At 59.3% G+C, this 26,880-nt stretch overlaps 1 protein-coding gene across 2 annotated transcripts in view; it reads left to right on the forward strand.

The window, feature by feature from the left end:
- Positions 1 to 23,690, forward strand: part of CNGB1 (cyclic nucleotide gated channel subunit beta 1) — a 38,850-nt gene extending 15,160 nt beyond the window's left edge. For both annotated transcript variants that reach the window (XM_068168383.1, XM_068168384.1), the window contains 16 exons: positions 3,061 to 3,156; positions 4,102 to 4,259; positions 5,068 to 5,250; positions 6,570 to 6,778; positions 9,579 to 9,629; positions 9,728 to 9,814; positions 10,146 to 10,210; positions 11,560 to 11,682; positions 11,996 to 12,137; positions 13,400 to 13,559; positions 15,371 to 15,468; positions 16,623 to 16,706; positions 17,811 to 17,929; positions 18,685 to 18,831; positions 19,129 to 19,324; positions 20,543 to 23,690. In XM_068168383.1, coding sequence (XP_068024484.1) covers positions 3,061 to 3,156; positions 4,102 to 4,259; positions 5,068 to 5,250; positions 6,570 to 6,778; positions 9,579 to 9,629; positions 9,728 to 9,814; positions 10,146 to 10,210; positions 11,560 to 11,682; positions 11,996 to 12,137; positions 13,400 to 13,559; positions 15,371 to 15,468; positions 16,623 to 16,706; positions 17,811 to 17,929; positions 18,685 to 18,831; positions 19,129 to 19,324; positions 20,543 to 20,752 — 2,128 coding nt within the window. In that variant the 3' untranslated portion in view covers positions 20,753 to 23,690. The remainder of the gene's footprint in view (positions 1 to 3,060; positions 3,157 to 4,101; positions 4,260 to 5,067; positions 5,251 to 6,569; positions 6,779 to 9,578; positions 9,630 to 9,727; positions 9,815 to 10,145; positions 10,211 to 11,559; positions 11,683 to 11,995; positions 12,138 to 13,399; positions 13,560 to 15,370; positions 15,469 to 16,622; positions 16,707 to 17,810; positions 17,930 to 18,684; positions 18,832 to 19,128; positions 19,325 to 20,542) is intronic.
- The last annotated feature ends 3,190 nt before the right edge of the window (positions 23,691 to 26,880 follow it).

Genomic DNA, 26,880 nt, shown 5'->3' on the forward strand with positions numbered 1-26,880 from the left:
GCAGGAAAGCTTCTGCCAGCACAGGGAGCAGGCTGCTCCCTGCTCCTCCAGGGGGAGGGCAGTGGTGGTGGATGTCACCTCCCTTGCCAGGATGGATGCCAAGGGCATCCTGGCCTGCAGCAGGAGCAGTGTGGCCAGCAGGAGCAGGGAGCTCATTCTGCCCTGTGCTCAGCACTGCTTAGGCCACACCTTGAGTCCTGTGTCCAGCTCTGGGCTCCTCAGTTTAAGAAGGACATTGAGAGACTTGAAGGTGTCCAGAGAAGGGCAACAAAGCTGGGGAGGGGTCTGGGGCACAGCCCTGTGAGGAGAGGCTGAGGGAGCTGGGGTTGCCTGGAGAAGAGGAGGCTCAGGGGAGACCTTCTTGCTCTCTACCTGAAGGGAGGTTGTAGCCAGCTGGGGGTTGGTCTCTTCTGCCAGGCAAGCAGCACCAGAACAAGAGGACACAGTCTCAAGCTGTGCCAGGGGAGGTTTAGGCTGGAGGTGAGGAGAAAGTTCTTCCCAGAAAGAGTAACTGGCCCTTGGGATGTGCTGCCCAGGGAGGTGGTGGAGTCCCCATGGCTGGAGGTGTTCCAGAGCCCTGTGGCCCTGACACTTGGGGCCAGGCTTTGGTGTCCATGGGGGGGTTGGGTTGATGTTGGACTGGATGATCTCAGAGAGCTTTCCCAACCCAAACATTTCTCTGACTCTGTGATCCTGAGCATCTTTGGAGCCCAGAATCCAGCAACTGGAAGGCACAACCTCAGTCCAGTTAGGTCCATTGGGGCAATTCTGTCCCCAGCATCATCTCTTGTTTTACCCAGACCTCCCTGTGGCCTCTCAGTCTGTAAGGAAGACACAGAGAAGGATTCTGGCGAGGTGCTGTGGGACAGGCAAGGGCCAAGGGGCTCAGGTGAATCAGGGCAGGACTGCACTGGGCAGAAGGTGGGAGGGGGAGACACCAGAGCAGGTGGCCCAGGGAGGCTTTGGCTGCCTCCTCCCTGGACATGTTGGAGGCCAGGTTGGATGGGACTTGGAGCAACTTGATCTAGTGGAGGACATCCCTGACCTCAGAAGAGGGCCTGGACTTGATCTGCAAAGACTGCTTCCAACCCAGCCCCATCCAACCCAGCCCCATCCAACCCAACCCAACTCTATCCAACCCAACACCATCCAACCCAATCCAACCCAACCCAACCCCATCCAACCCAACCCAACACCATCCAACCCAACCCAACACCATCCAACCCAACCCAACCCCATCCAACCCAACCCAACCCCATCCAACCCAACTCCACCCAGCCCCAACACAACCCCATCCAACCCAACCCAACTCCATCCAACCCAACCCAACCCAACTCCATCCAACCCAACCCAACTCCATCCAACCCAACTCCATCCAACCCAACCCAACTCCATCCAACCCAACCCAACCCCATCCAACCCAATCCAACCCCATCCAATCCAACGCAACCCCATCCAACGCAACCCCATCCAACCCAATCCAACCCCATCCAATCCAACGCAACCCCATCCAACGCAACCCCATCCAACGCAACCCCATCCAACGCAACCCCATCCAACCCAACCCCATCCAACCCAACCCCATCCAACCCAACTCCATCCAACCCAACCCCATCCAACCCAACCCAACTCCATCCAACCCAACCCAACTCCATCCAACCCAACCCAACCCCATCCAACCCAACCCAACGCAACCCCATGCAACCCAACCCCATCCAACCCAACCCCATCCAACCCAACCCAACTCCATCCAACCCAACCCAACCCCATCCAACCCAGCCCCATCCAACCCAACGAAACTGCACCCAACCCAACAAAACTCCATCCAGCCCAACTCCAGCCCCATCCAACCCAACCCAACTCCTGTGCTCCTCTGGTTCCCAAGTCAAACTACTCTTTGGAGCACCTCACTTTTCTCCTGCTGCTTTCAACTACTTTCTCCAAGCAGTTACCTGCAGAGCAGCTGACCCTTCCTGATGTGTCCCCAGGTGGTCCTTCACCCCCTGCTTCCCAGCACTCTGCTGGAGCTGGCATTGCTTTTTCTGGGTAGCTCCTGCCCACCCACCCCCCTTACCTCTGCACCTTGTTTGGGCACTGCAGGCAAGCTGCAGGCACCACAGCCTCTCATGGGGGACAATTCTTCTGCCTCTGAATTTGCAGCCTCCCTGGAGGACCTTCATCTCCTTCTACAACCTTTCCTTTCAGGAAAGACTTTTGAGGGTGTCAGGGAGGGACAGGACTGGGGGGGATGGAGCAAAAGGAGAAGTGGGGAGCTGGAGATTGGCTGTGAGGAAGAAGTTGTTGGGCAGGAGGGTGGTGAGAGCCTGGCCCAGGCTGCCCAGGGAGGTGGTGGAAGCCTCCTGCTGATGCCTGGAGGTGTTTGCAGCCAGGCTGGAGGTAGCTGTGAGCAAGCTGCTGTGGGGTGAGGTGTCCCTGCCCATGGCAGGGTCTTGGAGCTGCCTGAGCCTTGAGCTCCCTTCCAGCCCTGGGGTTCTGTGACATCTCCTGCTGCTGGCTCAGCATTTCCAGGGCAGTGTTTCTGGGGCTCCTCCTGAATTTGGAGCCACACTTGGCTTTGCAGGAGTTAACAGCCATTAGAGAGTCTCTCAGAGAGCTGCTCTGCACTTCTCTCTTCATCTTGGTGGTTTAAGGTGCTCTGGGGCCAGCTCTGAGCCAGGTTGGTGTCCCCAGAACCTTCTTCCTTCTGTCCAGGTTCCACTTTCTTGCTCCTGGCACTGAGTTCTCCAAGTTTGCCTCTCCAGCTGCAGGGGGGCACTGGGGAGCAGCACAGGGTGGTGCCTGCCCTCTGTGCATCTTGCCAGCTGTTGAAAATGGGTTTCAGAATGGACCAAGTGGCTTGGGGGGTGTCCAAGAAGAGAGAGGGCAAAGGAACAGGGTGGTTTGCTCCCCTTGGCTTCAGGCAGCACCAAGAGCTGGAGGAAAACTGCCACTGGATGGAGAAAGGGAAAGGGAAACCAAAGAGTCCTGGAGGAGAAGGAGGGGGAGGAGGCTGAGGATGAGGAAGAAGCTGAGCTTCAGCTGCTGTGTTTGTGTCCACAGGAGGAGGCTGCTGGCTCCAGAGGATGCTCTGGAGCAGAGAGCAGTGAGGCAATTGCCCACCCGAGCACTGCTGGACTGGGACAAGGAGCAGAGGAGGTGTGTGGTGGTACCAAGGCTCTGAGGGGTTGGGTGGAAGCAGCAAAGGTGCTGGGAACGCTGGGATAGCAAAGGCAGAGGGAGCTGGACCCACAGCTGGAGCAGTGCTGTGCAACAAGAGATGCTCAACACCCCCCACCCCCCCAAACCTCCTGCCCAACAACTTCTTCCTCACAGCCAGTCTCCAGCTCCCCACTTCTCCTTTTGCTCCAGCCCCCCCAGGCCTGTCCCTCCCTCACCCCCTCCAAAGTCCCTCCCCAGCTTTCCTGCAGCCCCCTGCAGCTCCTGCAAGGCCACCAGAAGCTCTCCCTGGAGCCTTCTCCTCTGCAGCCTGCACAACCCCAACTCTCTCAGGCTGTGCTCAGAGCAGAGCAGCTCCAGCCCTCTGCTCAGCCTCCTGGCCCTGCTCTGGACACCTTCCAGCCCCTCCAGAGCCTTCCTGGCACAGAGGCTGCAGAGCTGGGCACAGAGCTGCAGCTGTGGGCTCAGCAGAGTGGAGCAGAGAGGCAGAATCCCCTCCCTGGCCCTGCTGGCCACACTTCTGCTGCTGCAGCCCAGGCTCTGCTTGGCTCTCTGGGCTGCAAGTGCTCCCTGCTGGCTGCTGCTGAGCTTCTCCTCCCCCAGCACCCCCAAGGCCTTTGCTCCAGGGCTGCTCTGCAGGCTGTCCCTGCCCAGGCTCTAGCAGTGCCTGGGATTGCCCTGCCCCAGCTGCAGGACCTTGCCCGTGGCCTTGCTGCTGCTTCCCATCTGCCTTTGGGGGCATCTCGCACCCCCGGGGTAGGGATGAAGCTCCAGATGGAGTTTTCCTGAGACCACCTTAGCCTTTTCAGCCACATGCAGGTGGGAAAATCCGACTTTTAGGAACCTAGAGGTGAAAAGTGGGGTTGGGAACCTTGCCCTTGGGCTTCCCTCCCTGCATGGAACCCCTGCCGGTCTCCTTTGCAGCCTCCCCGAGCGCCTTGGCTCAGCCACCAGCACCAGCAGCGCCCTCATCAACAGCCGGCTCCAGGAGCTGGTGAAGCTCTTCAAGGAGAGGACTGAGAAGGTGAAGGAGAAGCTGACTGACCCTGATCTCACCTCAGATGAGGAGAGCCCTGTAGCATGTGAGTTCCAGCTGGGCAGGGTGGGGGGAGGGCTCAGCTGGTGGCTCCAGGTCCGGGGAGAAAGTTGCTGTAAGAGGCCTGGGGCAGAGTGGTTGGAAAGCTGCTTGATGGAGAAGGACCTCGGAGTGATGACTGATGGCCACCTGAAGAGGAGCCAGCAGTGTGCTCAGGTGGCCAAGAAGGCCAGGGGCAGCCTGGCTTGCATCAGGAGTAGTGTGGCCAGCAGGAGCAGGGATGCTGTTGTCCCTCTCTGCTCAGCACAGGGGAGGCCACACCTCGAATCCTGGCCTCAGGGCTGGGCTGCTCCTCACTCCCAGAAGGACATTGAGGGGCTGGAGAGGGTCTTGAACACAAAACCTGTGAGGAGCAAATGAGGGAGTTGGAGCTGGGCTTGTTTAGTGTCTTCAGAAGAGGAGGCTGAGGGGGAGACCTCATTGGCCTCTACAGCTCCCTCAAAGGAGGCTGGAGATGGCGGGGGGGGTTGGGCTCCTCTCACATGCAGCAAGGGACAGGAGAAGAAATGACTTCAAGCTCCTCCAGGGGAGAGTCAGGTTGGAGATGAGGGGAAAAGTCTTCCCAGGAAGGGTTCCCAGGCCTTGGCCCAGGCTGCCCAGGGAGGTGGTGGAGTCTCCATCCCTGGAGGTGGTGCTGAGGGAGGTGGTTTGGTGCTGGTGGCTCAGCAGCCCTGGTGGCACTGTGAGCTCTGGGGGAGGGGGTTGGGGGTCTTGCTGATCTTCAAGGTCTCTTCCAAGCTCAGCAGCTCTGTGGTTCTGTGATTTTCCTGCCCTGTCAAACAACCTTCCCCCAGCCCCAGCCAAAGCAGTGCCTGCAGCAGCGCCGCCACCGCCTCCCCCAGCAGGGGCTCTGGGGGGGGACAAAGCAGCAGGAGCTGAGCACTACTGCCAGATGCTGTGCTGCACCTTCAAGCACCCACCCTGGCTGGAGCAGCTGAGGAGCTACCAGTTCCCCAGCAGCATCGACCCTCTCACCAGTGAGCCGTGGGGCAGGGGCAGCAGCCCGGGCTGGGCACGGGTGGGGAGGGCAGGGGAGAGGGCTGGGGAGGGCAGGGGAGAGGGGTGGGGAGGGCAGGAGGCTGGAAAGACGAGAAGGGAGGGTAAGAAAGGAAGCTTTAGACTCCCCTGCAGAGCACAGGCTTTGCCAAACACTGAGCTGCTGATCTCCCTCCTCAATGGCTGCTTTGCCTTCTAAGTTCCCAACCTTCTGCCTGAAGCTGTGATTTTCCTCCCGCGCTCCTGCCCGTCCCCTCCCATGCTCCCACCCTTCCCCTCCCGCTCTGAGGCTGGGGAGAGCCTGGCACAGGCTGCCCAGGGAAGCTGTGGCTGCCCCCTGACTGGAGGTGCTGAGGACCAGGCTGGATGAGGCCTTGAGCAGCCTGGGCTGGGGAGAGGGGTCCCTGCCCATGGCAGGGAGGTTGGAACTGGATGACCTTGACCTTTAAGGCCCCTTCCAACCCAACCCGTTGGAGGATTCTATCATCTCTGAGGTCTATCTCAGCCTCAAGAGTGCTGTGATTGTGTGAGCCTATGGACACAAAGAGTGTGCTCTGCAGGGGGCTGGTACTCACTTTGCTCCTGGAGCCCAGCACGGCTGCAGTTAGGTGGTGCTGAAAAGAGACCTCCTGAAGGTGTCCTCCTTGCTCATGGAGCAGGGCAGGGGATGAAGCCCTGGGTCTGGCCAGCAGATCAAGAGAGGAGATTCTGCCACTCTGCTGAGACCTCCCCTGGGGTGCTGTGTTCAGCTCTGGGGCTCTCAACAGAAGAAGGACCTGGACCTCCTAGAGAGGGTCCAGAGGAGGCCACCAAGATACTCAGAGGGCTGCAGGACCTTCCCTTGTGGGGACAGGCTGAGAGAGTTGGGGCTGTGCAGCCTGCAGGAGAGAAGGCTGCAGGCAGAGCTCAGAGCTGCAGCTGCAGAGCTGCAGGGCAGCTGCAGGCAGGCTGGGGAGGGACTGCTCAGAAGGGGCTGTGGGGCTAGGCCCAGGGGCAATGGTTTGGAGCTGGAGCAGGGCAGAGTTAGGTTGGAGCTGAGGAGGAAGTTGTGCAGAGGGAGGCTGGGGAGAGCCTGGCCCAGGCTGCCCAGGGAGGTGGTGGAGGCTCCATCCCTGCAGCCCTTCCAGCTCAGCCTGGCTGTGTCCCTGGGCAGCCTGCTGCAGCTGGAGCTGTCCCTGCTGCCTGCAGGCCCTTGGAGGCTCCCTCCCAAGCCAGTTGAGTGTGTGATTCTGTGTCTGTGTGGTGGATTGCCAAGGCTGAGGTGTGCCCAGCTCACCCTGCTGTGGTGCCCTGTGTGCAGATCTGATGTATGTCCTGTGGCTCTTCTTCGTGGTCCTGGCCTGGAACTGGAACTGCTGGCTGATCCCTGTGCGCTGGGCTTTCCCTTACCAGACCCCAGCAAACATCCACCTCTGGCTGCTCATGGACTACCTCTGTGACCTCATCTATCTGCTGGACATCATCATCTTCCAGACTCGACTGCAGTTTGTCCAAGGGGGAGACATAATCGTGAGTGGCAGCCTCCTGCCCCCCGCCAGCTGCGGGGACCTCTCCCATCCCCAGCACAGCATGGATGGTGCTGGTCACTGAGCTCTGAGCTGAGCCCCCCAAGCTCTCCTGGCACTACAGGGTTGATCAGATGGCCTTCAAGTGTCCCTTTCAGCCTGAGGAGGCCCTGAGCAACCTGGGCTGGTGGGAGGGGTCCCTGCCTTGGCAGGGGGCTTGGAGCTGTATGATCTTTAAGGTCCCTTTGAACCCAAATCATTCTGTGATCCAAGGATTCCATTGATCCAAGGATTCAATGGATCCAAGGATTCAATGGATCCAAGGATTCCATGGATTCAAGGATTCCAAGGATTCAAGGATTCAATGGATCCAAGGATTCCTGGATCCAAGGATTCCATTGATCCAAGGATTCATGGATTGAAGGATTCAATGGATTCAAGGATTCATGGATTCAAGGATTCCATTGATCCAAGGATTCAATGGATTCAAAGATTCATGGATTCAAGGATTCAATGGATCCAAGGATTCCATTGATGCAGGAATCCCATTGATTCATGGATTCAAGGATTCATGGATTCAAGGATTCCATGGATTCAAGGATTTGATTGATTCGGGGATCCCATTGATTCATGGATTTAAGGATTCATGGATTCAAGGATTCCATTGATTTAAGGATTCCATTGATTCAAGGGTTCCACTGAGTCAAGGATTTCATTGATTTAAGGATCCATGGATTCAATGGATCCATTGATTCAATGGATCCATTGATTCAGGGGATCCATTGATTCAAGGGATCCATTGATTCAAGGGATCCACTGATTCAAGGGATCCACTGATTCAAGGGTTCCACTGATGCTATGGATCCACTGATTCAAGGGTTCCACTGATGCTATGGATCCATTGATTCAAGGGTTCCACTGATTCAAGGGTTCTGTTGATTCAAGGGATCCATTGATTCAAGGGTTCAGTTGATTCAAGGGATCCATTGATTCAAGGGTTCTGTTGATTCAAGGATTCCACTGATTCAAGGGATCCACTGATTGAAGGGATCCATTGATTCAAGGGTTCCACTGATTCAATGGATCCACTGATTGAAGGGTTCCACTGATTCAAGGGATCTGTTGATTCAAGGGTTCCGTTGATTCAAGGGTTCCATTGATTCAAGGGTTCAATTGGTTGAATGGATCCATTGATTCAAGGATGCCATTTATTCAACGGATGCTATTGATTCAAGGATTCCATTGATTCAAGGGATCCATTGATTCATTGATTCAAGGATTCATTGATTCATGGAATGAATGATTCTGTGATTCAAGGATTCTGTATCTCTGATTCAAGGATTCAATGATTCAGGGATTCAATTAATTCAATGATTCATGGATTCAAGGATTCTATGCTTCTGTGACTCAAGGATTCATAGAATCATAGAATCAATAAGGTTGGAAAAGACCTCAGAGATCATCAAGTCCAACCTGTCACCCAACACCTCCTGACTAACTAAACCATGGCTTCAAGTGCCACATCCAATCCCCTCTTGAACACCTCCGGGGATGGTGTCCCAGCAGCAACATCCCTAAGTATCTGTTTCTTATTGTCCACTACATGAAACTTGAGGGCTTTGGAAGAAGCAAGCAAAGCAAAGCATCCACCACAGCAAACAAACAACATGGGTAGAGATCTCTTACAGCCATCAGCATCCTCCTAAGGTGTGGAGAGCAGCTTCTCCACCACTCAGTTCTTGGCTTTTGCATCTCACTGCTGATGTGGCAGTGGCTCACACGAGCTCCTACACAGCTCAGCATCAGGACAGTGCTGAGCAAGCAGATCCTGATACCCCCCCCCCCCCCATTTATCACACTACCAGTGCAAGTTAGGCCAGCCTGCAGCCCGTGGCTGCAGCTCCTGAGGACTCAGGACAAAGGCAATTAAAGTATGCATCTGCTGCAGCCATGTATCAGCGCTGGGTTTTTAACCGGTCTACATTTAGACGCCTTTTTGCATCATGTAACTGTTCCAAAGCAGACACAACCCCGTTACGTTCTTGGAACAAAATATCTCGTTCCAAAGGCGCATTAAATGCGGGCTTAAGAGGTACAAAAGACCTTAAAATAGCAGCACAGGGGCCCGCTCGGCCCTTCGCTGGGAGGAAAGCTGCTTCCTGACGGCAAGCTGCAGCCATGCCCTGGGCTAGCCGCAGGCACAGCGCTGGCGCGGGTGAGCCCAAGGCCCAGAAACGGAGCAGCCGAACATCCCAGCAGCAAGGCACACAATAACGACACCAACCACACAGGCTGCGGCTGGTACTTACAGTTACCAGCTCAGCATCACTCACTGGATTCAAGGATTCTAAGACTCCTGTGGCCATGAAGGGAGTGTGTGGCACTTGGACTCTTGGGGTACAGTTGGACTTGGGCTTAGAGTTCTTTTCCAACATTAATGATTCTGTGTTGGTCATAGAATCATTCCAGAGCTGTCAGGGCTGGAAGGGAGCCCAAGGCTCAGCCAGCTCCAAGCCCCTGGCCATGGGCAGGGACAGCTCACGCCACAGCAGGTTGCTCACAGCCACCTCCAGCCTGGCTGCAAACACCTCCAGGCATCAGCAGGAGGCTTCCACCACCTCCCTGGGCAGCCTGGGCCAGGCTCTCACCACCCTCCTGCCCAAAAACTTCTTCCTCACAGCCAGTCTCCAGCTCCCCACTTCTCCTTTTGCTCTGTGGTGGTGACCATGCTGGCCATGACTTTCCTTTCTGCAAGGCAATGCTCAATCTTCCTCTCTCTGTGTCTCCTTCCCCTCCCCAACCAGACAGAGAAGAAGGCCATGAAAGAGAACTACCTGAGATCACAGCGCTTCAAGGTTTGCCACCACTCCCTTTGCTCAGCTGCACCTCCCAGCTGAACCATGGCTTGCAGGGCATCTCAGCCAGGCTGTTCCTCTCCCTCTGTGCCTTTCAGATGGATGTCCTCTCCCTCCTGCCCTTGGATTTCTTCTACTTTAAAGTGGGAGTCAACCCTCTCCTGCGCTTCCCTCGCTGTCTGAAGGTGAGGCAGGGCTTACAAGACCAGGCAGGGCACCGAGGTGCAGTGGGTGTTGAGGAGGTCTCCCACACTGCTTGGGGGCTTGCCAGATTCATCAGCCACAAGAGGATTGTCAGCTGGATGGGAAGCCTTGGCCCCACAGCCTTGCAGAGCTGTTGGCCAAAAGGGCTCAGTTCGACCCTGAGCTTCTGAAGAGCATCACTTTGGGACAGGGATGGAGCCCAGCCTGGGCCTGGCTCTTGGTGCTGCAGAAGGGCAGTGGAGGGGCACTGGGGGGGTCGTGGCAGGGAGGTCTGCAGGCAGCTGGAGCATGCTGCTTTCCTCCCCCTCCCAGTACATGGCCTTCTTCGAGTTCAACAACCGTCTGGAGGCTATCCTGAGCAAGGCCTACATCTACAGGTGAGGGCAAGGGAAGGAGGGAGGGAGGCACAGAGGCTGTGGAGCTGCTGTTTGCTCACCCTGCTCTCCACCCAGTCTGGGTTTCTGATTTGTGGTCCCACTCTCCCTGGTCCAACTGCTCTACTGCAGGTGGAGCATGGAGGGCTCTGGACCCTCCATGGGTAGGATCACCTCTCCTTGAGCCAGCAGGGACAGAGGTGCTGGGAGTGAAGGGGAACCACCAGTGGCTAAGATGCTGCTTCTTGTCAGACCTCACCTCCAGCCCTGCCTCCTGCTCTGCTGTCCCCAGCAGGAGAAGGACACAGAGCTGCTGGAGGAGGCCACAGAGATGCTGCCAGGGCTGGAGCAGCTCTGCTGGGAGCACAGCTGAGGGAGGAGAAGGCTCCAGGGGGACCTCAGAGCTGCTGCCAGGACCTGAAGGGATCCTGCAGGGAGGCTGCAGAGAGACTTTGGCTGAGGGGGTCTGGAGCCAGGCCAGGGGGGAAGGGTTTGGAGCTGAGGCAGAGCAGGGTGAGAGTGGAGCTGAGGAAGAAGTTCTCCAGCAGGAGGGAGCTGAGGCTCTGGCCCAGGCTGCCCAGGGAGGCTGTGGCTGCCTCCTGCCTGAGGGGGTTCCAGGCCAGGTTGGAGGAGGGCTTGAGCAATGTGGTCTCGTTGAGAGGTGTCTCTGGGCATGGCAGGGGGGTTAGAGGAGATGATCTCTGAGGTCCCTTCCATTCTAGGATTCTCCAGGCACTTCTGGAGCTGCAGGGCTGCAGGGGCACATGTTTGGGTGCTCTGTGGTTCCTGCCCAGGCAAGGACCTACCTGGACAGCACTCAGCTCTGTGGTGCTGGAGGGGATCTGATGTGTTTGCAATCATAGAATGGGAGGGGTTGGAAGGGACCTCTGGAGATCACCCAGTCCAAGCCCCCTGCCAGAGCAGGGTCACCCAGGGCAGGGCACACAGGAGCACATCCAGGTGGGTGTTGCAAGCCTCCAGAGCAGGAGGCTCCACAGCCTCTCTGGGCAGCCTGCTCCAGGCCTCCAGCAGCCTCACACAGTGAAGAAGTTTCTCCTTCAGTTCAGGTGAACCCTCCTGTGTTCCAGTTTGTCCCTGCTGCCCCTTGTCCCATCCCTGGGCACCTTGAAAAAGGCTGAGCAGCACCCTCATGGCCTCCCCCCCTCAGCTGTGCTGTTTTGAGCAGCATTGAGAAGATTCCCCTCCAGGCCCTCTCTTTTCCAGGCTGAAGAGCCCCAGGTCTCTCAGCTTCTCTTTGTAAGAAGGGTTCTGCAGTCCCCTTAAGCATCTTGTTGGCCTCCCCCAGCCAGAACTCAGATCACCTCCCTCCTGCTCTCTCCTTTTCCTTGCAGGGTGATTAGGACCACTGCCTACCTGCTGTACAGCCTGCATGTCAACTCCTGCCTCTACTACTGGGCATCAGCCTACGAGGGGCTGGGCTCCACCACCTGGGTCTATGATGGAGAAGGAAACAGGTAGCAAGGCAGGGCTTGGGGTCCTCCTGCATCACAGCTTGCTGATGAGGAGCTGGAGCAAGAAAGGAGGTGTAGGGATGCAGCTGGGAATCAATAAAGCAAAGCCCTGAAGCCAAGGGCTGGGGATGCCAGGGGGAGATGGAGGAGCCAGGGAGGGTGAGGTGGACAGGAGGGGTGGGATGGGCAGCAAGGTCTGGTGTGGTGCTGCAGGGGAAAGAGAGGCTGCAGCTGGGCTGGGAGGGGAGGAAAGTGAGGTGGAAGAGGCCTTCATGCCTTCCAAACACCTTTGAGATGTCTTCTCTTTGCCTGCCAGCTACATCCGCTGCTACTACTGGGCAGTCAAAACCCTGATCACCATCGGGGGCCTGCCAGACCCCAAGACCCTCTTTGAGATCATCTTCCAGCTGCTCAACTACTTCACAGGGGTCTTTGCCTTCTCTGTCATGATAGGGCAGGTGAGCAGCAGCCATGGGGGTGCCCAGCCTCAGCTGGGGAAGGGTTTCACAGAATCAGAGAAGAGAAGAGGTTGGAAGGGAGCTCTGGAGATCCCCCAGCCCCCTGCCAGGGCAGGGCACCCAGGGCAGGGCACCCAGGAGCACATTCAGGGGGGTTGGAAAGCCTCCAGAGGAGGAGGCTCCACGACCTCTCTGGGCAGCCTGCTCCAGGCCTCTGGCAGCCTCACACCAAACAACTTTCTCCTCCTCTTGAGGTGGAACTTGCTGGGCTCCAGCTTTGGGCACCACCCCAAGGAGCCTGGCACCTCCAGCCTGGCCCCCAGCCCTCAGACACTGCTCAGATCCCTCTCAGCCTTCTCCTCTCCAGCTAAACACCCCCAGGGCTCTCAGCCTTTCTCCACAACAGAGCTGTTCCAGGCCCTTCAGCATCCTCACAGCCTCTGCTGGGCTCCCTCCAGCAGTTCCCTGTCCCTCTGGAGCTGGGGAGCCCAGAGCTGGACACAGCACTGCAGCTGTGGGCTCAGCAGGGCAGAGCAGAGGGGGAGGAGAACCCATGGGCTTAGTCCACAGGTTTGCACCTCCAGGTTTGTTTTCCCTTTGAGAGCAGCTGCTCAGCATCAGTGGAGGACAAAAAGGATTTGGCAGATGCTGCAAGGACTCAGCCTAGCTGCTGGAGGCTGCTCAGCCTGGAGGATGGATGGATGGATGGATAGGTGCCAACGACTCAAACAGCTCTCCCACCTGCAGTACTGTGTCCAGCTCTGGAGCCCTCAACACAGGAAGCACCCGGACCTGATGGAGAGGCTCCAGAGGAGGACATGAGAATGCTCAGGGGGTTGGAGCAGCTCTGCTTTGAGGCCAAGCTGAGGGAGCTGGGGGTGTGCAGCCTGGAGAGGAAAAGGCTCAGGGGAGACCTTAGAGCAGCCTGCCAGGACCTGGAGGGGGCTACAGGAGGGATGGAGAGAGACTGTTTGTAAGGGCCTGCAGGGCCAGAGGTTTGAAATGAGAGCAGAGCAGGTTGGGATTGGATGTGAGGAACAAGTTCTGCCCCAGGAGGCTGCTGGAGCACTGCAGCAGGCTGCCCAGGGAGGGGCTTGAGGCCTCAGCCCTGGAGGTGTTGAAGGTGAGGCTGGGGAAAGCTGTGAGCAGCCTGCTCCAGCTGGGGATGGCCCTGCTGGGGGCAGGGGGTGGCTGGACTGGATGAGCTGTGGAAGCCCCTTCCACCCCAAGGCCACTCTGTGCTTCTCTTGCTCCCCTCTCAGATGAGGGACGTGGTGGGCGCCGCCACCGCCGGCCAGACCTACTACCGGAGCTGCATGGACAGCACCATCAAGTACATGAACTCCTACAGGATCCCCAGGGCCATCCAGAACAGGGTCAAAACCTGGTATGAGTACACATGGCACTCCCAAGGCATGCTAGGTGAGAACCCCAGCCCCCTGGGGCAGCCCTTCACACCCCTCCCCCTGTGGGCCCTACAGCAGCACTCCCAAGGGGCAGCACTTTGCCCTTCTCCCCCTCTGTGCCCTACAGCAGCACTCCCAAGGGGCAGCACTTTGCCCTCCTCCCCCTGTGTGCCCTACAGCAGCACTCCCAAGGGGCAGCACTTTGCCCTTCTCCCCCTGTGGGCCCTACAGCAGCACTCCCAAGGGGCAGCACTTTGCCCTTCTCCCTCTGTGTGCCCTACAGCAGCACTCCCAAGGGGCAGCACTTTGCCCTTCTCTCCCTGTGTACCCTACAGCAGCACTCCCAAGGGGCAGCACTTTGCCCTTCTCCCTCTGTGTGCCCTGGGGCAGCACTCCCAAGGGGCAGCACTTTGCCCTTCTCCCTCTGTGTGCCCTGCAGCAGCATTCCCAAGGGGCAGCACTTTGCCCTTCTCCCCCTGTGTGCCCTACAGCAGCACTCCCAAGGGGCAGCACTTTGCCCTTCTCCCCCTGTGTGCCCTGGGGCAGCACTTTGCCCTTCTCCCCCTGTGTGCCCTACAGCAGCACTCCCAAGGGGCAGCACTTTGCCCTTCTCCCCCTGTGTGCCCTACAGCAGCACTCCCAAGGGGCAGCACTTTGCCCTTCTCCCCCTGTGTGCCCTGGGGCAGCACTCCCAAGGGGCAGCACTTTGTCCTTCTCCCCCTGTGTGCCCTGGGGCAGCACTCCCAAGGGGCAGCACTTTGCCCTTCTCCCCCTGTGTGCCCTACAGCAGCACTCCCAAGGGGCAGCACTTTGCCCTTCTCTCCCTGTGTACCCTACAGCAGCACTCCCAAGGGGCAGCACTTTGCCCTTCTCCCTCTGTGTGCCCTGGGGCAGCACTCCCAAGGGGCAGCACTTTGCCCTTCTCCCCTCTGTGTGCTCTACAGCTGCTGCTTTGCAGAGCCCAAAGGTTGCTGCTGTTGGATGGGAGGTGTGGGGACTGGGGGGGCTCATTTTGCTGTAGGGGCTTGTTTGGCCACCTATAGTATCACAGACTGGCTTGGGAGGGACCTTGAAAGGTCATCTGTGCCCTGCAGTCAGCAAGGACATCTACAGCCAGAGCAGGTTGCCCTGAGCCCCATCCAGTCTCTCCTGGAGCAGAGTACAGAGGATGCCACCAGGTGATGGCACCTTGGTGAGCCAGCATCCCTTAGAGCACTCTGAGCCCAGCATCCCACCTGCAGCTCCCAGAGCAGGGGGCAGTGAGGGGCAGAGGGGGTCCAGTGGCAACCCCAATGTCTCACCCTACCACTAAATCCAGGAGAAAGCTCTCTGAGGGCATCCAGGCCAGCACCAACCCCACCCCACCCTGGGCACCAAACCCTGGCCCCCAGTGCCATGGCCACAGGGCTCTGCAACGACTCCACCATCTCCCTGGGCAGCCTCTGCCAGGCCCTGACCTCCCTTGCAGCAAAGGAGTTGTTCCTCCTCTCCAACCTCAGCCTCCCCTGGGCAACTTGAGGCCATTTTCTCTTGTCCTATCGCTCCCCAGGCAGGACCTCTGTGCCCTCTGTCCTGGCTTGGTCTCACTGCTCTGTCCCTGGGAGCTATCAGCACAGCAAAGGGAGGCTCTCCACCAGCCCTTGGCTTTAGGCTTGCAAGCTGGTGGCTGGTGACAGGCTGGAGGAGACCCTTCTGAGCCAGCTGGCTCCTGCCCTCTGCCACCAGAGCAGGCTCACACTGCCCCAGGCTGCTCTGCCAGTGCCACACCAAGGCCATGCTCTTGGGTGCAAGGCTGGCAACAGGCAGGTCTCTGCTGTGCCCCTCCAGATGAGTCAGAGCTGCTGGTGCAGCTGCCAGATAAGATGAGGCTGGACATTGCCATCGATGTGAACTACAACATTGTGAGCAAAGTGGCCCTCTTCCAGGTACCCTCTGCCATGGGGGTGCCAGCTGGCACAGCCTTGGCACCAGGGGGGCAGGGGGCAGGGGGCTTGTAGGTTGATGAGGAGCACTGTGGGGCTGGGGGTGGTCTGTGGAGTTGGGGAGGGGGAGTCTGTGGGGTTCTGGTGGAGTCTGGAGGGCTGGGATTGGGATCCCTTGGGGCTGAGGGCTGTAATCAGGATCCCTTGGGGCTTAGGGGGTTGGGATCCCTTGGGGCTGAGGGCTGTAATCAGGATCCCTTGGGGCTTAGGGGGTTGGGATCCCTTGGGGCTGAGGGCTGTAATCAGGATCCCTTGGGGCTGAGGGGATTGGGATCCCTTGGGGCTGAAGGCTGTAATCAGGATCCCTTGGGGCTGAGGGGGTTGGGGTTGGGATCCCTTGGGGCTGAAGGCTGTAATCAGGATCCCTTGGGGCTTAGGGGATTGGGATCCCTTGGGGCTGAGGGCTGTAATCAGGATCCCTTGGGGCTGAGGGGGTTGGGGTTGGGATCCCTTGGGGCTGAAGGCTGTAATCAGGATCCCTTGGGGCTTAGGGGATTGGGATCCCTTGGGGCTGAGGGCTGTAATCAGGATCCCTTGGGGCTTATGGGTTGGGGTTGGGATCCCTTGGGGCTGAGGGGATTGGGATCCCTTGGGGCTGAGGGCTGTAATCAGGATCCCTTGGGGCTTAGGGGATTGGGATCCCTTGGGGCTGAAGGCTGTAATCAGGATCCTGTAGGGTTTAGGGGGTTGGGATTGGGATCCCTTGGGGCTGAGGGCTGTAATCAGGATCCTTTGGGGCTTAGGGGGTTGGGATCCCTTGGGGCTGAGGGTTCTAATCAGGATACTTTGGGGCTTAGGAGGTTGGGATCCCTTGGGGCTGAAGGCTGTAATCAGGATCCTGTAGGGCTTAGGGGAGTGGGATTGGGATCCCTTGGGGCTGAGGGCTGTAATCAGGATCCTGTAGGGCTTAGGGGGTTGGGATTGGGATCCCTTGGGGCTGAGGGCTGTAATCAGGATCCCTTGGGGCTTAGGGGGTTGGGATCCCTTGGGGCTGAGGGCTGTAATCAGGATCCTTTGGGGCTTATGGGGCTGTAATCAGGATCCTTTGGGGCTTATGTGGGTGGGGCTGGGATCCACTTGGCTCTGTCTGGGCTCAGGGCTGCGACAGGCAGATGATCTTTGACATGCTGAAGAGGCTCAGGTCCGTGGTCTACCTGCCCAATGACTATGTCTGTAAGAAGGTAAGGAGATGCCCAGGAGCCCTCCCAGCCCTGGGGTCGTGGCTGGGCTGGGCTGGGCAGGGCACTAAGGGTGGGGAAAGCCAGGCCTGGCCCAGCACTGTGCCACAGAACTGCTGCCTGGAAGGGAATCCAGAGCAGAAGCCTCCTGCAGCTGGCCCTGAGCAACGGCTGACCTCCTCTGCTGCAGCCATGAAGAGCAGGAGGCAGCCTGCAGAGCTGGGGCAGGCTTTGGGACCAGGGCATCCTGAAGGCTGGAAATGCTCTCTGAGATCATCCAGTCCAAGCAGGGTGGAGGGTGCCCAGAGAAGAGCAGCAAGAAAAGGCTGAACTCTGAGTCCAGCATCTCACCTGCAGCTCCCAAAGCAGGGGGCAGTGAGGGGCAGAGGGGGTCCAATAGCAACCCAAGATCTCACCCTACCTGTACAGGAATGGTTTGGGTGAGAAAAGCTCTCTGGGATCACCCAGGCCAAGCAGCAGCCCAACCCCACCCTGGGCACCAAACCCTGGCCCCAAGTGCCATGGTCATAGGGCTCTGGGACACCTCCAGCCATGGGGACTCCACCACCTCCCTGGGCAGCCTCTGCCAGGCCCTGACCTCCCTTGCAGCAAAGGAATTGTTCCTCCTCTCCAACCTCAGCCTCCCCTGGCACAACTCCAGGCCAGTTCCTCTCCTTCCATTCCCTGAGCCTGGGCAGCAGAGCCCAGCCCCAACCTCCCTGCAGCCTCCTCTCAGGGAGCTGCAGAGAGCAAGGAGGTCTCCCTCAGCCTCCTCTGCTCCACACCAAACCCCGCCAGGGCCCTCAGCTGCTCCTCCCCAGCCCTCTTCTCCAGACCCTTCCCCACCTTGCTTGCCCTTCGCTGGCCCTGCTGCAGCTCCTCAGGGTCCTGCAGGGGGTGAGGGCCAAGTCAGCAACAGCAGAGGCAGAGGATCACATTGGACAGATCCAGAGACCTCTGAGGATCTAACATCTTGCCATGAGGTCTCCCTGTTCCTGGGCACCTGGATGGCAGAGCCATGAGGTCTCCCTGCTCCTGGGCACCTGGATGGCAGAGCCATGAGGTGTCCCTGCTGCTGGGCACAGACAGCACTGCTCCTCGTTGCAGGGGGAAATTGGCCGTGAGATGTACATCATCCAGGCAGGACAAGTGCAGGTCCTGGGGGGAGCTGAGGGCACAACGGTGCTGGTGACCCTGAAAGCTGGATCTGTGTTTGGGGAGATCAGGTGAGTGAAGCAGTACCAGGGAGCCAGGGGGAATCACAGCTGCTGGGCTCGGGGGGAGCTGGGTGGGAGGTGGAGACACCAGCACCAGCCCAGCCAAGAGAGCCAGGGGACTGCTGGAGGGAGCCCAGGGCAGGCTGCAGAGCTGCTGAGGGGCCTGGAGCAGCTCTGTGAGCAGCAGAGGCTGAGAGCCCTGGGGCTGAGAGCCTGGAGCTGAGCAGCCCCAGAGGGCAGCTGAGCAATGCTGAGCAAGAGCTGAAAGAGCTGTGGGGGGCAAGAGGCTGGGGCCAGGCTCTGCCCAGGGGTGCCCAGGGCCAGGCCAAGGGGCAGAGGGCACAGACTGGCACCCAGGAGGAGAAAGTTGTTTGGGGTGAGGCTGCTGGAGGCCTGGAGCAGGCTGCCCAGAGAGGCTGTGGAGCCTCCTGGTGTGGAGAGCTTCCAACCCCACCCTGGGCACTGTGCCCCTGGGCAAGCTGCTGTGAGTGCCCTGCTGGGGGCACCTGTGTGGGGCTTGGGCTGGACTCACAGATCCATGGAAGGGGTTGGGTTGGAAGGAAGCCTTCAAGCTCATCCAGCTCCAGCCCCCTGCCAGGGGCAGGGACCCCTCCCACAGCCCAGGCTGCTCATGGCTGCATCCTGCCAGCCACTGGATGATCTCCAGGGGTCCATGCTGGGATTCCATGCCCAGGGAGATCTGAGGCCATGCTGGGGCTGTGTGCCCCCCAGCCCTGACCTCCCCCCCGCCCCGTCCCTCCCAGCCTGCTGGCGGCCGGAGGGGGCAACCGGCGCACGGCCAACGTGGTGGCTCACGGCTTTGCCAACCTCTTCATCCTCGACAAGAAGGACCTGAACGAGATCCTGGTGCACTACCCAGAGTCCCAGAAGCTGCTGAGGAAGAAGGCCAAGTGCGTGTGGGGCTGCTGCTTGCCAGCAGGGGCTGGGGGAGGCACAGGGAGAGCAGAGCCCTGGGTTACCAGGGGAGGGGAGGGGAGGTGGAGTAGGGTGAGGGGAGGTGGGGTGGGGGTGGGTCCCTCTGTGCTAATTGCTTCAAGCCTCGCTTCCATTTGTTCCTCTGCTCTTCCTGGGGGGGCCAACAGGTCCTTTGCTTTTAAACATCTGCTTTTTCTCCACTGAAAAGAAGCAATCCCCCTCCCCCCTCCCCCCCCCCGGGCTGGAATCATCTCCCCCTCCCCTTGCTCCAGGAGGATGCTGAGGAACAACAACAAGCCCAAAGAAGAGAGGGGAGCCCCTGGAGACTCGCTGATCATCCCCCCAAAGCCTGAGACCCCAAAGCTCTTCCAGGCTGCCATGGCTGCCACGGGGAAGCTGGGAGGCAAAGGGCCACTGGCACAGCTCCGGTGGAGGCTGAGGGAGCTGAGGGCCCTGCAGGTGGCACAGGTGAGCCTGGCAGTGGGGCAGCCCGGGTGCCAAGGCACTGTTCTCCCTCACTGACTGCACAGCAGCTGGGAAGCTGCCCTGCAGAGAGGGTGCTGGCTGGCAGCTGGCAGAGGATGAGCCAGCAGTGTGCCCAGGGGGGCAAGAAGGCCACCAGCAGCCTGGCCTGGAGCAGCAGTGGGGTGAGCAGGAGCAGGGAGGTGATGGTGCCCCTGGGCTGGGCACTGGGGAGGGCACAGCTTGAGCACTGTGCTCAGGTCTGGGTGCCACAGGATAGGAAAGACCTGGAGGCCTTGGAGGGTGAGCAGAGGAGAGCAAGAAGGCTGGTGAGGGGTTGGGAGGGCAGGGAGCAGCTGAGGGACAGGGTGGGGGGTGAGTCTGGGGATGAGGAGGCTGAGAGACCTCCTTGCTCTCTGCAGCTAGAGAGGAGGCTGCAGTGAGCTGGGGGCTGGGCTCTCCTCCCTGGCATCAGCTGATGGAAGGATAGGAACTGGCATCACAGAATGGTTTGGGTGGGAAAAGCTCTCTGGGATCAGCCAGTGAAGGAGCAGCCCAACCTCACCCTGGCCACCAAACCCCCCATGGCCACAGGGCTCTGCAGCACCTCCAGCCATGGGGACTCCACCACCTCCCTGGGCAGCCTCTGCCAGGCCCTGACCACTCTGCCACCAAAGGAATTGTTCCTCCTCTCCAAGCTCAGCCTCTCCTGGCACAGCTCCAGGCCAGTTCCTCTCCTTCCATCCCCTGAGCCTGGGGAGCAGAGCCCAAGCCCAGCCCCACTTGTCTTTGGCTGCAAGCTGGCATCCAGGTCATAGTTTCATAGAAGGGTTTGGGTTGGAAGGGAGCTCAAAGCTCAGCCAGCTCCAGCCCCCTGCCATGCCCAGAGACCCCTCCCCCCAGCCCAGGCTGCTCAAGGCCTCATCCAGCCTGGCCTGGAACACCTCCAGGCAGGGGGCAGCCACAGCCTCCCTGGGCAGCCTGTGCCAGGCTCTCCCCAGCCTCCCTGCCAACCATTCCTTCCTCCTCTCCACTCTCAAGCTGCCCTCTCCCAGCTCCAAGTCCCTCATCCTGGCACCACAGGAAGCTGAGGTCCAGTGTGGTGAGACTCCCCAAGCCCCCTGCCTGCCTTGCACATCCCAGGCACCACGGCTGAGGGCAGAGGGCAAAGGCTCTGCTGAAGATGGTTGATGCTTTAATTTGCCTTTTGTTTCTGCCTCCCAGGGTCTCACCTCCAGCCCAGCACCCCCCAGGTCCCCAGGGCACCAGAGATCACCTCCCACCTCCCCCCAGGCTCACCAGGGAGGAGCAATAGTCTCCAAGTCTGCTGATAACTTAGTCACCATCCAGGTGATTTCTGCTGCTCAAGGGGAGGAAGAGATCCTTGCTGCTGAGATTTCAGAGAAAGAAGAAGAAGGCAAAAAGGAGAAGTGAAACCCCCCAGCAGGTCCTGGAGTCAGGCAAGCACAGGGGGTAGAAGTCTGTGTCCTTAATCCTTTCCCACCCTGGCTGTAGAGCTTTGTTGAGTGCTGCAGGTAGGATCTGCCTCAATTGTTTCCTGCCTAGACCCTCACCCAGTGGGGACAGAACCTGCTGCCCCCTGCCCCAGCACCACAGAGTGCCCAGGAAGAGGGAGACCTCATGGGGCTGCCATCCAGGTGCCCAGGAGCAGGCAGACCTCATGGCTCTGCCATCCAGGTGCCCAGGAGCAGGGAGACCTCATGGGGCTGCCATCCAGGTGCCCAAGATCAGGGAGACCTCATGGCTCTGCCATCCAGGTGCCCAGGAGCAGGCAGACCTCATGGCTCTGCCATCCAGGTGCCCAGGAGCAGGGAGACCTCATGGGGCTGCCATCCAGGTGCCCAAGATCAGGGAGACCTCATGGCTCTGCCATCCAGGTGCCCAGGAGCAGGGAGACCTCATGGCTCTGCCATCCAGGTGCCCAGGAGCAGGGAGAACTCATGGCTCTGCCATCCAGGTGCCCAGGAGCAGGGAGACCTCATGGGGCTGCCATCCAGGTGCCCAGAAGCAGGGAGACCTCATGGCTCTGCCATCCAGGTGCCCAGGAGCAGGGAGACCTCATGGCTCTGCCACCCTATTGCCCAGGAGCAGGGAGACCTCATGGCTCTGCCACCCTATTGCCCAGGAGCAGGGAGACCTCATGGGGCTGCCATCCAGGTGCCCAGCAGCAGGGAGACCTCATGGGGCTGCCATCCAGGTGCCCAGCAGCAGGGAGACCTCATGGGGCTGCCATCCAGGTGCCCAGCAGCAGGGAGACCTCATGGGGCTGCTATCCAGGCGCCCAAGATCAGGGAGACCTCATGGCTCTGCCATCCAGGTGCCCAGGAACAGGGAGACCTCATGGCTCTGCCATCCAGGTGCCCAGCAGCAGGGAGACCTCATGGGGCTGCCATCCAGGTGCCCAGGAGCAGGGAGACCTCAGGGCAAGATGTTAGATCCTCAGAGGTCTCTGGATCTGTCCAATGTGATCCTCTGCCTCTGCTGTTGCTGACTTAGCCCTCACCCCCAGCAGGACCCTGAGGAGCTGGAGCAGGGCCAGGGAAGGGCAAGCAAGGTGGGGAAGGGTCTGGAGGAGAGGGCTGGGGAGGAGCAGCAGAGGGCCCTGGGGGTGTTGAGCCTGGAGCAGAGGAGTCTGAGGGAGACCTCCTTGCTCTGCTGGGGAGGTTTCTTTTTCACTGAGCCTTCTCTGGGGATCTTCATCCCTCAATCCTCCTCCCCAGGCCCAGTCCTCACACTTTGAAATCCAACCTCCAGGGGGAAGGAGCCCTGAAGGAGCTGCTGCTTATGGCTCTGGGTGGTTAATGAGTGCTGAGATAAAGAGTGAAGAGTTCTCCACCTCTGACAGCTTTGAGTCACTGCTTGGCCAGAGACCACCAGGAGGAGTGAAAGCCCAGACCCAAGCAACCCAACCCCTGCTGGGCTTCCTCTGGTGGGCTCAGGGCTGGCAGCAGCAGCAGCTGGAGGCTGACTCACCTGGGAAAGATGTGGACTATGCTCCCAGGCCAAGCACAGACCTCACCACTCTGCCAGGAGAAGGCTGAGGTCCACAGACTGCCAGAGGCGTGAGGCTGCCAGCCTGGGGCCAAGGACCCCCTGAGGTTTGCCCCTGGGAAGAGGAATTTCTGGCAGCCATCCACCTCGGGGGGAGGATTGGTGGTGGCCTCCCCACAGCTGCTGTGGCGAGATCCTGAGGAGCAGCTCTCAGGGGTAAAGAGATCATCCTGGAGATCCCTTCCAGCCCTGGGTTTCTGTGGGGGTTGCAGTGCCCAGTGGGCACCTGAGGGGCAAAGCCTCTGCTGCTGCCTGCCCAGGGCACCCCCAGCCCTGTGCCTGGCTGCCCTGGGGGGCTTCAGGCTCCCCAAGGTCATCAGCCAGCCCCAGGGAGGGAGCAGTGGGGCTGAGGTCTGCCCCAGCAGCAAGCTGCCATCAATCAGGGAGGCACAGCATGGGTTGGGTTGGAAGGGAGCTTGAAGCTCATCCAGTGCCAACCCCCTGCCAGGGGTCTGCAGGGACCCCTCCCCCCAGCCCAGGCTGCTCAAGGCCTCATTCAGCCTGGTCCTGAGCACCTCCAGGCAGGGGGCAGCCCCAACTTGCCAATAATGAGCTCCACTAACAGTGCAGGGGGAGGGTTTGAGGCCACCACGACCCTCAGCATTGCAGGGGCAAACCTGGACTCACCCAAACCCTCCCCAAAGAGCTCTTGCCCTCAGAGGCTTCCTGCTGGGTAGGGAAGGTTCAGCTGGGGAGGGCAAGGTATTTATTCACTAGATAAATGAAATCAAACCAGGAAAGGAGCAAAAGTCAAGGCAGGGTTCAGAGCTGCTCCTCTGGTTTGATTGTGAGGGCAACAAAGCTGAGGAAGGGTCTGGAGAAGCTGAGGAAGGGTCTGGAGAAGCTGAGGGGATGGGTCAGGAGAAGCTGAGGGGAAGGGTCTGGAGAAGCTGAGGGGAAGGGTCTGGAGAAGCTGAGGAAGGGTCAGGAGAAGCTGAGGGGAAGGGTCAGGAGAAGCTGAGGGGAAGGGTCAGGAGAAGTTGAGGAAGGGTCAGGAGAAGTTGAGGAAGGGTCAGGAGAAGCTGAGGGGAAGGGTCAGGAGAAGCTGAGGAAGGGTCAGGAGAAGCTGAGGGGAAGGGTCAGGAGAAGTTGAGGAAGGGTCAGGAGAAGCTGAGGAAGGGTCTGGAGAAGCTGAGGGGAAGGGTCAGGAGAAGCTGAGGAAGGGTCAGGAGAAGCTGAGGGGAAGGGTCAGGAGAAGCTGAGGAAGGGTCTGGAGAAGCTGAGGGGAAGGGTCTGGAGAAGCTGAGGGGAAGGGTCAGGAGAAGCTGAGGGGAAGGGTCAGGAGAAGCTGAGGAAGGGTCAGGAGAAGCTGAGGGGAAGGGTCAGGAGAAGCTGAGGAAGGGTCTGGAGAAGCTGAGGGGAAGGGTCAGGAGAAGCTGAGGAAGGGTCTGGAGAAGCTGAGGGGAAGGGTCAGGAGAAGCTGAGGGGAAGGGTCAGGAGAAGCTGAGGAAGGGTCAGGAGAAGCTGAGGGGAAGGGTCAGGAGAAGCTGAGGAAGGGTCTGGAGAAGCTGAGGGGAAGGGTCAGGAGAAGCTGAGGGGAAGGGTCAGGAGAAGCTGAGGGAAAGGGTCAGGAGAAGCTGAGGAAGGGTCAGGAGAAGCTGAGGGGAAGGGTCAGGAGAAGCTGAGGAAGGGTCAGGAGAAGCTGAGGGGAAGGGTCAGGAGAAGCTGAGGAAGGGTCTGGAGAAGCTGAGGGGAAGGGTCAGGAGAAGCTGAGGGGAAGGGTCAGGAGAAGCTGAGGAAGGGTCAGGAGAAGCTGAGGGGAAGGGTCAGGAGAAGCTGAGGAAGGGTCTGGAGAAGCTGAGGGGAAGGGTCAGGAGAAGCTGAGGGGAAGGGTCAGGAGAAGCTGAGGGAAAGGGTCAGGAAAAGCTGAGGAAGGGTCAGGAGAAGCTGAGGGGAAGGGTCTGGAGAAGCTGAGGGGAAGGGTCTTGAGAAGCTGAGGGGAAGGGTCAGGAGAAGCTGAGGAAGGGTCTGGAGAAGCTGAGGGGAAGGGTCAGGAGAAGCTGAGGGGAAGGGTCAGGAGAAGCTGAGGAAGGGTCAGGAGAAGCTGAGGGGAAGGGTCAGGAGAAGCTGAGGAAGGGTCTGGAGAAGCTGAGGGGAAGGGTCAGGAGAAGCTGAGGGGAAGGGTCAGGAGAAGCTGAGGGGAAGGGTCAGGAGAAGCTGAGGAAGGGTCTGGAGAAGCTGAGGGGAAGGGTCAGGAGAAGCTGAGGGGAAGGGTCTGGAGAAGCTGAGGGGAAGGGTCTGGAGAAGCTGAGGGGAAGGGTCTGGAGAAGCTGAGGGGAAGGGTCTGGAGAAGCTGAGGAAGGGTCAGGAGAAGCTGAGGGGAAGGGTCAGGAGAAGCTGAGGGGAAGGGTCAGGAGAAGCTGAGGAAGGGTCAGGAGAAGCTGAGGGGAAGGGTCAGGAGAAGCTGAGGAAGGGTCTGGAGAAGCTGAGGGGAAGGGTCTGGAGAAGCTGAGGGGAAGGGTCTGGAGAAGCTGAGGGGAAGGGTCAGGAGAAGCTGAGGAAGGGTCAGGAGAAGCTGAGGGGAAGGGTCAGGAGAAGCTGAGGAAGGGTCTGGAGAAGCTGAGGGGAAGGGTCAGGAGAAGCTGAGGGGAAGGGTCAGGAGAAGCTGAGGAAGGGTCAGGAGAAGCTGAGGGGAAGGGTCAGGAGAAGCTGAGGAAGGGTCTGGAGAAGCTGAGGGGAAGGGTCAGGAGAAGCTGAGGGGAAGGGTCAGGAGAAGCTGAGGAAGGGTCAGGAGAAGCTGAGGGGAAGGGTCAGGAGAAGCTGAGGAAGGGTCTGGAGAAGCTGAGGGGAAGGGTCAGGAGAAGCTGAGGGGAAGGGTCAGGAGAAGCTGAGGGAAAGGGTCAGGAGAAGCTGAGGAAGGGTCAGGAGAAGCTGAGGGGAAGGGTCTGGAGAAGCTGAGGGGAAGGGTCTTGAGAAGCTGAGGGGAAGGGTCTGGAGAAGCTGAGGGGAAGGGTCTGGAGAAGCTGAGGGGAAGGGTCTGGAGAAGCTGAGGGGAAGGGTCTGGAGAAGCTGAGGGGAAGGGTCAGGAGAAGCTGAGGGGAAGGGTCAGGAGAAGCTGAGGGGAAGGGTCAGGAGAAGCTGAGGAAGGGTCAGGAGAAGCTGAGGGGAAGGGTCAGGAGAAGCTGAGGAAGGGTCTGGAGAAGCTGAGGGGAAGGGTCTGGAGAAGCTGAGGGGAAGGGTCTGGAGAAGCTGAGGGGAAGGGTCAGGAGAAGCTGAGGAAGGGTCAGGAGAAGCTGAGGGGAAGGGTCAGGAGAAGCTGAGGAAGGGTCTGGAGAAGCTGAGGGGAAGGGTCAGGAGAAGCTGAGGGGAAGGGTCAGGAGAAGCTGAGGAAGGGTCAGGAGAAGCTGAGGGGAAGGGTCAGGAGAAGCTGAGGAAGGGTCTGGAGAAGCTGAGGGGAAGGGTCAGGAGAAGCTGAGGAAGGGTCTGGAGAAGCTGAGGGGAAGGGTCAGGAGAAGCTGAGGGGAAGGGTCAGGAGAAGCTGAGGAAGGGTCAGGAGAAGCTGAGGGGAAGGGTCAGGAGAAGCTGAGGGAAAGGGTCAGGAAAAGCTGAGGAAGGGTCAGGAGAAGCTGAGGGGAAGGGTCTGGAGAAGCTGAGGAAGGGTCTGGAGAAGCTGAGGGGAAGGGTCAGGAGAAGCTGAGGAAGGGTCTGGAGAAGCTGAGGGGAAGGGTCAGGAGAAGCTGAGGGGAAGGGTCAGGAGAAGCTGAGGGAAAGGGTCAGGAAAAGCTGAGGAAGGGTCAGGAGAAGCTGAGGGGAAGGGTCTGGAGAAGCTGAGGGGAAGGGTCTTGAGAAGCTGAGGGGAAGGGTCTGGAGAAGCTGAGGGGAAGGGTCTGGAGAAGCTGAGGAAGGGTCAGGAGAAGCTGAGGGGAAGGGTCTGGAGAAGCTGAGGGGAAGGGTCAGGAGAAGCTGAGGAAGGGTCAGGAGAAGCTGAGGGGAAGGGTCAGGAGAAGCTGAGGGGAAGGGTCTGGAGAAGCTGAGGGGAAGGGTCTTGAGAAGCTGAGGGGAAGGGTCAGGAGAAGCTGAGGGGAAGAGTCAGGAGAAGCTGAGGGGAAGGGTCAGGAGAAGCTGAGGAAGGGTCAGGAGAAGCTGAGGGGAAGGGTCTGGAGAAGCTGAGGGGAAGGGTCAGGAGAAGCTGAGGGGAAGGGTCTGGAGAAGCTGAGGGGAAGGGTCTTGAGAAGCTGAGGGGAAGGGTCTGGAGAAGCTGAGGGGAAGGGTCTTGAGAAGCTGAGGGGAAGGGTCAGGAGAAGCTGAGAGGAAGAGTCAGGAGAAGCTGAGGGGAAGGGTCAGGAGAAGTTGAGGAAGGGTCAGGAGAAGTTGAGGAAGGGTCAGGAGAAGCTGAGGAAGGGTCAGGAGAAGCTGAGGGGAAGGGTCAGGAGAAGTTGAGGAAGGGTCAGGAGAAGCTGAGGAAGGGTCAGGAGAAGCTGAGGGGAAGGGTCTGGAGAAGCTGAGGGGAAGGGTCTGGAGAAGCTGAGGGGAAGGGTCAGGAGAAGCTG

Source organism: Melanerpes formicivorus, unplaced genomic scaffold (genome assembly GCF_026170545.1).
Source record: "Melanerpes formicivorus ecotype bairdi unplaced genomic scaffold, bMelFor1.0.p_v2 SCAF_137, whole genome shotgun sequence".
NCBI lineage: Eukaryota > Metazoa > Chordata > Aves > Piciformes > Picidae > Melanerpes > Melanerpes formicivorus.